Source organism: Panthera uncia, chromosome D1 (assembly GCF_023721935.1).
Source record: "Panthera uncia isolate 11264 chromosome D1, Puncia_PCG_1.0, whole genome shotgun sequence".
In the NCBI taxonomy this organism is placed as follows: domain Eukaryota; kingdom Metazoa; phylum Chordata; class Mammalia; order Carnivora; family Felidae; genus Panthera; species Panthera uncia.
This window is the reverse complement of record NC_064808.1, coordinates 1,956,226-1,968,966: the sequence shown is the minus strand read 5'-3', so window position 1 is coordinate 1,968,966 and position 12,741 is coordinate 1,956,226. Positions and strand designations below refer to the sequence as shown.

Genomic DNA, 12,741 nt, shown 5'->3' with positions numbered 1-12,741 from the left:
CATTCACTCACCCATCTATCCATCCGTGACCCACCCACCACCTTCATCCATCCATCCATTCTACCATCTACCTTCTTATCCATCTATCCATCCACCCACATCCATCCATCTACCCATCTATCCATTTATCCATCTATTCATCTGTCCACCCACCTATCCATCTTACCACTTATCTGAACTTCATATTTACCCATCCACCCAAATTTCAAAATGGACCCTGCCAGATGCCCAGCTGACCACTTACTACAGATGTTAGACAAGTGATTTAACCTCTTGAAGCCCGTTTCCCTCTCTGATAAGAGGGGAGGATCCACAGTGACTGGAGAAGGAGTCAACAGGAACCAGTCTCTGTAGGTGTTAAGCGAACATTAGCACCATTACCACTCCCTGCTTCCACTGGTAAGTGGGTAACAAGTTACCTGTGTCAGCTGCCTGCTTCCAGCTGGCACCAGAGTGTGCGTCACTGGGCAGAGAAGTCAGAGTGAACACAGCTCCAATCTGGGGAGTTGTTTCCCGAGCCTGTTTGCAGATGGTCAGTTCCCTAGCCCATCAATCCATGCCTGGAAAGGCTGTGTCTAAGAACAGGAATTAGTCCCCGAAGACCAGAGTGCGTGCATGGTGTAGGCACTGCCTAATGCAGTGATGTTGGATCTCCCACAAGAGCTAGAGCATCTTCTCATTCCCCATTCATCTGAACCTCACTAAGTCCCATGCTGCAGATGGAAAATGGAGTCTCCATAAACAGTCGCTGATACACAGCTGACCTCACATCCCAGCTCCTTGATCCCAGCCCAGGGCTCCCTGGGCGCTCCCTCCTCTGCGCAGTGATGAGCCCTGGTGACCATGACCTCCCCTGCAGGGAAAGGTGTCTTATGCTCACAACGTCCTCTGTTTATGCACTGTGTCCTCCAGGCTCCAGCTTCCCACGGCAGAAGCCAGAGCAGAGCTCCTCCGTGGCCTGGGGATGGGAGAGCCATCCCCTCCCGGGAAAGGAGGCATGGGGGGACCGGCTGGGCCCCCTGCATCCCGCCTGTATAGTGAGGATGGTCTGAAGTTCCACACCCCACACTGTCAACACTTTCTTGTGCTCCGTCCAAGAACAGCCAGATGCAACTCCAGGCACTTGTTTGGGTAGAAGGGCCAAATCACTGAATTCTCCGTATCAGAAAATTGGGGGGCTGGCTGTGGAGTGACACGGACGAGTGAACTGAGCCATTTCCCCGCTGTCCAGGGTGAACAGGGACCTGGCAGACCCGGGGACCTGCTAAAATCGGGGTTTCCCCAGGCTCCTGGCTCACCCAGGGCGAGTGGGCAGAAGGACAGTGCTGCAGCTTGGCAAAGAGGGTAAGGCACGGCCAACCCAAAAGGCCCCAAGTTCTCACCGTCCGCCGATCGTTGTGTCTTCAGTATAGGATCTCAGACACTGCGTCACCCCCTGTGTCATCAGCACCGTCACCTCTCTGCCCCGGGGCCAGGAAGATGGGCGGGAATCCTCAGCACTCACTGCCCTGGGCACGGTGGCCCCGGCGTGGGCTCTGCGCTCTGCCCTGCCTCTACTGTTCCAGTAACGGCACCCCACAACCCACAGCCTCCACGTGGGGTCCTGAGAAGGGATCTGGGGATGGATGGTCATCAGGATGTCCCTTCCCACTGGCCACAGTGACACTAGCCGGGCACCCCTGTGAGCCGGGACTTGGCGGACTCTAGAGACGTGAGAGCCACTGGACACGGGCTCCGTCCAGCCGCTCCAACACCCTCCATGGTAACCCACGCTCCGCTGTAGTTGGGCTCCTGCCCGTTTGCAAGCCCAAGGCCACCCCCGGCTCCAAGCAGAAGAGGGTGGCGGGGAGAGGAGGTCTCAGGAGCCCCCGAGTGGTGGGGAGCCGCTCTGAACGTGCCCCCTCCTGACACCTCCCGCTGTCTGCTCCAGTCACACTGGACCCCTCACCCCTCCCTGGGCCCGGGGGGCCCACCTCTTTCCCCACTCGGGGATCTCCCCTCCTCCATGGAGCCCGCCCATCCCCCACAGAGGTCTGAGCCCTGACTTGCATGAGCTCTGACTCCTGGCGGGGGGCGGCTCTGTCAGGGGCTTATGTGTCTCCTGCCCTCATTTCCGGGGTGGGGACACGGCATTCGCTTCCACACGGTGAGCGCCCAGAACAGAGGAGATTGGGAATTCACACATCTGCGTGACCAACGGAGGCAGCGAAGGCTGAACGTCCCCAAACGCAGAAGGAGAGAGAGTGGCAGGTGAGGGGTGGCCCGTGAGGTGCTCCTGGACACTGATTCCTCAGCAGCCAAGATGTACCTGCTCCCCTATAGTAGGTCCCCTTGGCCCGGCCCCACCTGCCTGCCCAGTGACAGACACAAACCCGGACAGACGCGCCCTTAGCACACTAGGTCAGGCAGCAATGGGGCAGCAGGAGGGCCACCTGACCCCAAGCCTGGGGTCACCCGGCGCCCACCTCGTCCAGACCGTACCCCAGCCCTGCCCTCACCCCAGCTGGCTGGAGCTCACCCCCACCCCCTTTCTGGGTCAGGGCAGGCACAGGAAGGGAGCAGCCACTGCACTGAGTTCTCACTGAGGAAGCCAGGTCCCGGTTCCTCTGGGGGAGCAGAGCTGTGGTCCCCATGCCCCCAGGAAGCAGGGAGAGGGATCGCAGACGTGGAGAGAGACCCAAGCTAGACCCTTCACACCCATAAGCCTGACAAGATGGGCACTTTGTCTCCTGGAAACGGCGTGTAGGGATAGATGGATTCCCGCCACCCCAGAACCTTCCAGAACCCATTTCCACCTTCCAAGGAAGGGGACGGGGCCTCTGATTTCTCAGGTCTGTGGCTCCATCCACAGGCTCTATTCCGTGAGCAGACCTGCTCTGGGATTCGAGGCCCTTGTCTCTGGCTGGCGTTCCTTCCCGGGCGCTCACGGGCAGGCAGGCGCCACTCAGGGGGCACTTACTGGCAATGCTGCTGTCACCTTCCACCAGAGGGCCACGGGCACTGCCGCCCCAACACCTGGACCCCCTTGGATGGCCAGGCCCCCCACACTGGGGGGCTGCCGGGCACCTGCCTTCTCATCCTTCTGAAACCCCAAAAGCGCCTACATGGCCTCAGCTTCCCGCGGGCAGGTTCTGGAACACGATAGTAACTTGAGTACAAGACTCTGCGGAGGCCCCGCCGGGTTCGGCCCGATGGCTCACGCTCAGAGAGATGCCACCAGCCGGCCCCGGGCTGCACTGGATCTTTCTGCCTGGACCCAGAAGCAGCAGTCTTCCCCACTGTGCTGAGCTAAACCCACCAAGAGATGCTCCCTTGATGAGAGGGTGGCCAGAATGCTTCCCTGTGCTGCTGAGACCAGGGCAGCCTGCGAGGTCACTGGAGGGGGGGGTCCTGGCGGGCCCCCGGGTCCTCCTCTCCACATTCAGCTGCTGGGCAACGGGCCAGGGGTCCTCAGGGACGCGGACGAGCCATGCCCGTGGGTGCCACCAGAGGGCACCGTGGTAGGCAGGGGTGTGCAGAGCCCCGCACCTGAGGCCCACGCAAAGGTGCTGCACGTACAGGGGTTCTGACCTCCGCGGACCTTCTTGCCTCTCTGCTCTGCACTCAGGTCAGCTGGCTATGGAGGCCAGCTCCGCGGGGGAGGCTGACCCTGCCCACAGCACAGAGCCCTGCAGGGGAGGGCTCCGGTCAGCCGTGCCAGCAGGAGCCAGGCAGTGGCTCGGGCAGCTGGGGACGCCTTGGTTCTCCCATGCAGCCACCAAGTCTGCACCTGCAGGTCTGGCCACACGGATGCGCCCGCCGTATTTCCGGCTGGGGTTTCTGGGGCCTTAGCTCGGCATTCCAGCAAAAGGGCTCTGCCTGATCACGTTGCTAAGTGTCCGGGATTCCCTGCCGGTGGCGAGAGGGAAGGGAGGGGACAAGGGGGGCCCTGAGGACAAATCCTTGTGTCAGGAGTCTGGGTCTCCCTCCACCGGGCCGACGTGATTGCCTCTGCTTCTCCCGCCTCGTGGCTGGAGCTGTCACCCGGACAGTGGCCCCGGACACCCTCCAGTGCCAGCCCACGGTGGCCACGGGGTCCTTCTAAAGGTCTTGGTGACAGCCAAGAGCGGCAAACGCTTCTGGGGAGCCCACCGTGAGCCACACGTGACCTCAGAACGTGAGCCCGACGGGAGTCAAATTCAAGTTAACCCTCATCACAAACCACCAGCCCCTGGCTACACAGGAGACCGCACAGAACGGTCATGTGTCTAGTCCCAGGGAGGGCAGGAGCAGAGCTCAACACAACCCGGCGGTTCGGCACGGGGTCTCCACGGGTGGGGGGGCCTCCGGAGCAGCTACCGTGGGGACAGTGTGTGTAGACTTTTCCCTCCACCACGTGGGGCCTCCTAACCCCACCCTGGGTTCTGCCAGAACCAGGAAGGGCTCTGGGGGCCTCCTTGCAAGGCTCCCTGCCAGCCAGGGTCCGTCTGCCCCGGGGAAGGGTTGGGCTCTGAGCTACGAAGACAAAGACAGACTGGAGGGGTTCAGCCACCTCCCTGAGCCCTCCACAAGGCCCGGGGGCCATGCTGTGGAACCGGCATCCAGCCTCCCCCATCCCCGGGGCTGGCTGTGCAGCCAGCTCCACGCATGGACGTGGTCTGAAAGGCCAGAGCGTGGTCTCCTCGCCAGGAAGCAGATAGCCTGCGATGCGGCTCAAAGGCCCACCTTTCCCAGGGGCAGCTGGGGTGCCCGGCAGGTCCCCGTTAGGACAGAGGAGGGTTGGGGGAAGCCCCCCAGCAGCTCACGGCTCCTGTCACAGAGGGGCTACTGTCACCAGCAAGGGAGCTGGATCCTGAACAGAGACACCTGTCAGGGTGGGGGAGGAAGGCTGGACGAGGCAGAGACGGCAGGACTAAGGATCAGGGCACCGCTTCCCGGGGCAGTGCACCGGCTGGGCCAGGACAGAGAGCGGGCCGACGGTTGGGGGCGATCCCATGGTCCCAGGCAAACCTGGACGGCTGACCGTCCTGCCCGGAGCTCTGGGTGACACAGGCAGTCGGCCTGGCCAAGCGCCCAGTCCTGGGTTGCACGCAGATTGGAGCTTCACCTAAGGGCCTGCGTCGACGGAGCACTTACTGAGCGCAAGGCATGGCCATGAGCTCATTCATCCCATCTTAGAGACAGCCCCGGGGCGCCGGGCTTCCCCTGACCCTCACTGTGTGGATGAGGCACAAACTGTTAAGTAGCTGGCCCAGGGCGGAGTCCAGAACGAGGGCCCGGAAGTCCTGGGCGCTCAGGACAGGCCGCTGTAAGGACCTCACACGTGCGCACAGGACACCAGGGACAGCCAGGCAGGGCCCCGGCGAGGCACAGCGGTGCCTTTCCTCCCTCCCCTTCACAAGCAGTACTTTGTTTGCGGCGTTGGGGGTCCCCGGCCACAGTGCCGTCGGCATCGTATTAGATTCCGTCGTGGAGGAAGGGGACACGCTCTTCTTAAAATGATAGCCGTGATGCTAGCGAACCGTGTGAAGTAGAATTTGCCGCCTCGGGGGAAACCTTTAATTTAGCTTTAAACTGTTCTTAGCACCTGGGACTTCTCCCTCGGGGCGACTCGGAGTTGAGAATCTAGACCAGAGCCAGAAACTGGATCTCACTGTTTGGAGAACGAGACTGCCAGGCAGTGCCGGGGCGGAGGTGCTGATGTGGGCTTGGGATCGTGCCTGCGTCCAGACGGAGCCTCAGGCCCGAGACCCCCGCCCAGGGGCCGGGGGACATGGTTCCCGCGGGCGCGTCCTCCCCCATCCGGAGACCTGCCCGCTGCTGCTCGGAGCACAGCCGTCAGCCCCCAGTTGGGACCGTGTGAAGCACGGACCCTCCCTCCCATCCCAGGCTCCCCGCCTGCACCCCACTCTGAACACAGGGAACCTGTGGGACAGAGCCCCCGGGGGGGTGGCCCCGTGTCCCTAGCATCACAGACGTCAGCCGGGGACATGGTCTCAGCAAGCCCCACGGGGGAGGCTTGGCACACCAAGGGCCCCCAGGGCCGGGGGGGGGGGGGGGGATGGGACAAGGTGGGACAGGGAATCCGGTGACACGCTGGGCCAAGCGGGCACCACACCTCACCTGTGCTCGCCAGGAAAACAGGTCAGCGGGCCTTCCTGGGCCACCACGGGTGAGGACAGAGATCAAGGGGACAGACGCTTGGGAACGCCACGCGCAGGCGTGGAAACCAGGAACCAGCAGGCAGGGGGCCGGCCAGCGGGAGCGTGAGGACCCGGGCCCAGGCCCGAGGGGGAGCAGACTGGCCTTGCTGGGAGCGGGGGGCCGTGGCTGCTCTGAGCCCCAGCTGTGAGCCCACCTTCCCCGCCCCCCCCCCCCCGAGTCCCATCCTCATGCGAGCAAGTCTCCCTGGGCCAGGTGGCCAACGTGCTGGGGGGAGGGCCCAGACCCCGAGTGGGACCCCGGGTTCTGGATCGGGCAGGTGCGTTTGCCTCAAATGCGGCATTAGGAACAAGTGGCAACGAGCAGGCTGGTGGCCTTAGCACCCTCTCTGTTCGCCTTTCACTCTGGGAAGCCAGGGTCCAAAGCACAGGGAACAGAAACGAGGCCCCAGACGCCAGCCCCAGCCCCAGGTCACTCCAGGCAGCTCAGCCCCGCCTCCCACACCTGCCCTGAGAGGTCATCACGGGCACGTGCTCGTGCGGGTGACCCGGCATCCAGGCTGGAGTAAAAGAGGTGCTCTGGCCAGCCTCTGGGCATGCCCTGAGCCCTAGAAACCAGGAGCCACGGAGCAGGGAGGGCCCCCTCTCCTGGTCCCCGTGGGAGCCCCCTGGCTCATCGCCAGCCCCCTCCACCCTGGCCACTCCTTACCCGACGTGCCAGGGCCGCTGGAGCCTCTTGCCATCTTCGAGGGCACCGCCCAGCCTGTTGAGCGACGGTGACCGGCTGTAGGGTCCGGGGGTGTAGCCCCCCAGAGTCCTGGCGGCCCCCTCGGGCTTGCCGGGCGTCTGCTGCAGCAGCTGGGGCGAGAGACTGCGGTGGGAGGTGGCGGAACAGACAGCCCAGTCGGGCGCGCTGGTGTTGAGGTTGTTGTCACTGTTGGAGCGTAGCAGGACCCGGGGGGCGGCCAGCGTGTTGGGGGGGCGCCGCCTCCGGTTGGAGTACGCCGGGGCCTCTCGGAAGGGCACTGGGTGGGAGAGAACAAGGAGGGGGGTGAGTGCACCCGTGGCACCTTCCGTGCAGGGCGCGGACACGCCCTTGCGCGCGCCCTGAGCCCCCGCCGGTCCCCGCCGTGCGCAGAACCCGCCCCGACACAGAAGCAGCGACAGGCGGACACTGAGAACCTCTCCATTTCACGGAGGCTCAAGCCAACGCTTGACATGGAAGGGACTCGGGGTCCGACTTCCATCGGGGCCAGCGCCCCGCTCCATCCGCAGCCGAGACGCGTGTGAGGGCCTCACAACGCAGCCGGGGCACTGAGACAGCCACAGGTACGTCCTCACCGCGACCCAAGCCTGGCCCCTGGTGGGGGCTGAACTGGGTCCCCCTGCAAGTCCGGTGTTGGAGTCCTGACCCTTTGCACCCCAGACGGCATGTGGCCATGGGGTCTCCACAGAGGTGGGTACGGTAACACGGGGCCACAGGGTGGGCCCTGATCCCGTGTGACCGGGGTCCGTGTAACAAGAGGCGATCAGGGCATAGACACGCACAGAGGGACGACCCCGTGAGGACACGGGGAGAGGACGGCCGTCCACACGCAAGGTGAGAGGCCTCGGGGGGACCCAGCCCTGCCCACGCCTGGACCTCGGGCTCCGGCCACCAGGCCAGGGGGACAAAAAATCCTGTTGGGTAAGCCCCCCGTCTCCGGGACTGTGTCACGGCCGCCCCAGGACACGCACACGGCCCTCCAAGCACTGTCCCAGGCGTCTGCTTTGGTTCCAAGCATGTTTCTTTTTCCACCCTTCAAACCAGGCCCTGCAGTGTGGAGCAGGAAGAGGTGAGCACACCTCACCCGTCTTCCTACGACGTGCTAGACTGCAGGCGAGGCCCTTACTCTGCCGAGTTCAGCGTCCCAGAGACTCAGAACGAGGACACTGCCCACGGGGACCGTGGGTGCAGGCGTGCATGCTGCAACCACTCGGGCTTGCTCCGCGGGCTGGAGCCAGAAATAGAAAGTGTCCTTTCTAAGAAGACGCACGTAAAGAAAAGCAGCCCTCCAGGCTGTGGAGAAGTCAGATGCCGATGACCCCAGGAGCCGGGGACGCAGGCTTCCTTCAAGGTCCCGACACGTGGGCAGCTTCCCGCTCGCCATGGGGTTGGTGTACTTTGGGATGAAGCGGGCGAGCGAGCTCCCAAGTCTGTGCTGCCTGAGGCCAGGGCCGTCACTGCACACAGACTGGGGCTGCGCGTGCCCTCCCAGGGGAGCTGGGCTGGAGACGGGAGTCTCAGCGTCTCAGAGGACAAGAGTATTGCGAGCACAATTCGCCATCCGCGCTGCCCGAGGTCAGAGGCTGCGGTGAAGTACTTCATGAAAACTAAGGACAGATGCACCCTTCACGGAGCCTGGGCCTGACGTCAACCCCTGCTCTCGGCGACGACCACACTGGGCAGCCGGGCTCACAGGGGACAGAGGTGGTGCTGGCCGGGATCACAGGGGACAGAGGTGGCGCTGGCCGGGATCACAGGGGACAGAGGTGGCGCTGGCCGGCTCACAGGGGATACAGGTGTGCTGGCCGGGCTCCACTGAGACAGCTGTGACCCAGTCACCCCTTCACCGCCTCGCCAGGATGCAGGACAGTTCGGGAAGGCAGGGACGGAGCCAGCTCGGGAAAGACGCGTAAAAACGGCAGGAGGCTCAGGATGGGCACTGGGAATCCACGTCCAGAACAGCTACTGAGCCTTTGGAAGGGACACGTCGGGAGGTCACATTCTTTCAACACGCGGCAGCGTGCGCTCATTCCGACCCGACCCCTGTCCGAGCAGGACGCGGCTGGGACCCCACTCTTAATTCCTCAAAGGAAACACACACGTGCCGGCCTGGCTGGGAGAGAGGCGGGCGACGGGAAAGGCCGGCGGCGTCCTCCCCCGGGGACCCCCGCCTCTTAAGGGGCTCAGCCCACCGGGGAATCAGCAGGGCCTGACCCCACCTGCCAGAACATCCCCCACTTGGTGGTTTGCTGGTCGTGAGGGACAGCCTCATCGGTCACTCCCCCTGGGCAGACAGAGGCCAGAATGACTCCTGTGAGGACTGAGCGCTCATCCTTTAGGGTCTGAAAAGTGCACACGCCGGTGGGCGCCTTGGGGTGACCTGAGACCTGCCTGGCGAAGGGGTGGGGGACCGAAGACCGCGCAAGGGGCTGATGACTGCACCACCCGCCCCAGAGGACGGTTACCTTTCGTGCACAGAGCCTGCCAGCTGAAGGACTGTGTCACAGCGAGAAAGCCAACCCCTCAAGCAGCTACAACAAGCAGAAAGCGGGACCCGGCCCTCGGCCTCCTGGACCCACTTCCCCTCCCCCCACCTCCCGCCCCCGAGGAGAGGCCAGGGCTCACGCTACCCATGGGGAGGGGACCCCCCCCCCCGACGAGGAAACGCGTGCATTCTGTGACGTGAACTCCTGCCAGAGCCTCCAGCTTCCCCGGCGACGGAATTGGGTCCATTTGTCTGACTGATGTGACTGTAAGATATTAATGCCCTTAATAGGAACTGGGGGAGGGGGCGGTCCTGCCAATGGCTGAGACAGACTCACGCGGGCAGAAAAATCTATGAAAAAACAGCAGACACATGGAATGAACCCCAGCGAACATCTCCGCACCGAGCGTGGATGACAAAACCCAAAGTACCACAAGACGAATCTGGGTTAATAATGTAAGAAAATGAGCCCGGACAAACGCCGTGTTTCAGACCAATTCCCAAGACAGGGGCTGAAGCCGGCTTTGCGAGTGGGGGCGTGGGTAGTGGTCGGAATTCCGAAGGACCGGTGCCCCGGGGGGGGGGGGGGGGGGGGGCCGGGGTGTTTTCAAACACAGCCTGCCCTGGGGATCAGGTGGCTATACTCAAAGGGAATCGCATAGGTAATGTCAGGGCGAGCATTCAAATGACAATCGTCTCACTTAATCACCAAGACTCGCATTAAATTAGTTTCCCGTGTAAGATAATTGGAAATTCTTTCCGTGTTTGTTTTACGGCTCGGGCTGGTAAGTACCTTCCTAATTCCTCCCAAGTAATGTCTTCATAAACCTGATTTCACAAGACAGGAGTTCTCTGTCTGACAAACTCACTGGAGCCATCCGTGGAAATGTTGATTTTTTTTTTTTTTTTTTTTTTTGCGAAAAGGGTTAAAAATAACTCTTTTCCTGTCTGAAAATGATTAATATTCCACCCAACTGTTTCCTTCTTTCAGGCGATCTGCAAACTCTCAGTGGGCGGATATTTTCTTAGCCGTCTTACATGCATGTATTTATACATTTTCCTTCCACAATAGAAATTACACAAGGTGTGACAAAAAGCATATGCACTCTCGGCGTCTGCCACACTGCGTTTCCATGCACTCGGGGAAGCTGCGACCCAGAGATGGCCACGGAGAGCCCAGGAGTGGTTCCCAACGCGTCCGCCCTGTCGGCGCGGCCAGCCCGGTTCCCGACCCTCCTCGTGCCCGAGCGAGCGCCCGGCAGCCGCCAGGTAGCGGCCAGACTAGTCAAAACTTCCTTTGTTTTCCACAGGACTTAGTTTCCCACGCGGCACGTTCCGGAACGCGACGGTACCGGGGGGCCGGGGGCTCGGGAACCCAGGCAGACAAAACGGCACCTTCCGGCGGGCTCGCGTTCCAGACCCACCGCCACACAGCCCGGTCACGCGCCAGAAGCGATCGCTCCCTTACGCGATGAGAAGGGACACGCAGCGATGCCGGGAGGGACCGGAGTGCCCCCCCCCCCCGCCCCCCCGCCGGCCGCTGCCCCGGAGAGGCAGTAAGAAACTGCTAGTTCCCAGGCACCGCGCTCCCGCCAGCTCGCCCTTACCTTCCTTCTTGGTGAAGGCATTTAACAAAGACTTCATCTTCCCTCTGACTCTGGCAGCAGCCGGCTCATTATATAACCTTCTCAGACGGGAGGAAGGCAAGGGAGGCTGCCCGGCCCCTCGGCGGTGCGGCGGCGTGGACCCGGGGAGCGGCGGCGGGCGTCTGGGCGCTGCGCGCTTCCGAGCGCGGCGGGGCATGCGAGCCCCGGCGCGCTGGCGGCAGAGCCCACCCCATATTCTGTCTGTCAGCTGGGAACCAACCGTGCGTAGCCTGGGGCTGCTCTCAAACCCTGCGGCCGCTGCTGGCGCCCGTCATGTGAGCAGCTCCACTCTGCTTTTGTGCTCAGTGCCTCTGGGAGGAGGGCGGGACGAGGCGGGCATCCTCCGCCGGCGGGGCGGCCGGGAAACACCGGAGGCGGCCGCGAGCCCCAGAGCCCCCGGCTCCCCGAGCAGACTCGGGGTTTATTTTTAAAGAGAGAGCCGAGTTGCCCGGAACGCCGCTTGCTCTTCCGCCAGCCGACGCGGTGAGCGAGGCAAGAAGACGGAACGCCCCGGTGCCGGATGAGCCCCGCGCCAGACCCACGTTTAACCGGGCAGCCCTCGCCGGCCTTCTGGAATCTCTGAACGTGACCCAGATTTCTGTCGGAAGGAATCAGACACAGGCACCTAGCGCTTCTCCCGGCTCACCCCACCGTGGCGATTACCCTGGAGGAAACAGGATTTCCTCCCCCCCCCACCCCCCGCTTTTCGTTCTTTTTAAGGAGAGAGAACACAAACTAACTACCCCCCCCCACCCCACCCCCCGCCCCGCCCCGCCCCGGCTCGCCCTGATTCCAGGCAGCTGATCAAATGACTGTGTCTTCAAAGTCCCTTTACACGTGTGCTGAGCATTTCCACCCCGGGAGGAGTCCGGGAGGCTCCGGGAGAGGAAGCCCTATCTGAGGACCGCACGGAGGAGGGGCGGCGTGCGCTCCGCCGAGGCAGGGGCGCTGGGGTTGTTTCTGGGCGAGGAGAGAGGGCTTCCTGAAACACGAAATGGAGCATCCGGGGAGCCGGTTCTGTCGCCCGATGCACCTGCTGCTCGGCTGTAATTAAGCGTGCGTTCCCTCGGTTGCTAAGAGAGCTGCTTCCGAAATTAAAAAGGCAGGGAGCGCGAGAGGAGACGGGATGAGGAAAAAGCAACGGGGACATGTAAGTCGAATCCCACGTGCTCGACATACTTCGGGCCGACAAAAATGGCAGCTCCAGGAGCCGCGGGCGTCTGTCTGTCTGTCTGTCTGCCGCGGAAGACGGCCCGGGGGGGTCGGACGCCTCGCCCAGCGGCCTCTCCGTGCGGTGGGCAAGGGCTGCCAGGGACGCGCCCCGTGACGGCCCCGTAGGAGCTGCTCACTTAGGCACTGTCTCCCACCTCATGCCCACAGCGCCCCAAGTCACACAGCTCGCCAGCCGCGCCCCAGCTCGGCCCCGGGCGACCCCCTCACCCCACCGGGTCTCAAAGCCACACGACGGAGCGCAAGCCACTTCTGAGGCGAGCCGCTGGCACGTTTTATCATCAGAGACCCCACGGGCTTTGTCTCGTGATCCACATCCCTGACGGGGTGGGGGGCGGGTAGGGGCACAGGCAGAGCTCGGTGTCCTTGGACACGTGGGGCGAGGCTGAGCGGCTGCCAGAAGCATCTCTCCCCACCCCCCCGCCGTACAGAGTGTCACCGAGGACACAGCAGCTCCCACTTGGGGAGACCGTG

At 63.1% G+C, this 12,741-nt stretch overlaps 1 protein-coding gene across 1 annotated transcript in view; it reads right to left on the bottom strand.

The window, feature by feature from the left end:
• SHANK2 (SH3 and multiple ankyrin repeat domains 2) overlaps positions 1-12,741 on the bottom strand; it is a 340,509-nt gene that overhangs the window by 120,233 nt on the left and 207,535 nt on the right. Inside the window, exon 12 of the mRNA XM_049641610.1 lies at positions 6,850-7,165. Within this exon, the coding sequence (XP_049497567.1) occupies positions 6,850-7,165 (316 nt within the window). The remainder of the gene's footprint in view (positions 1-6,849; positions 7,166-12,741) is intronic.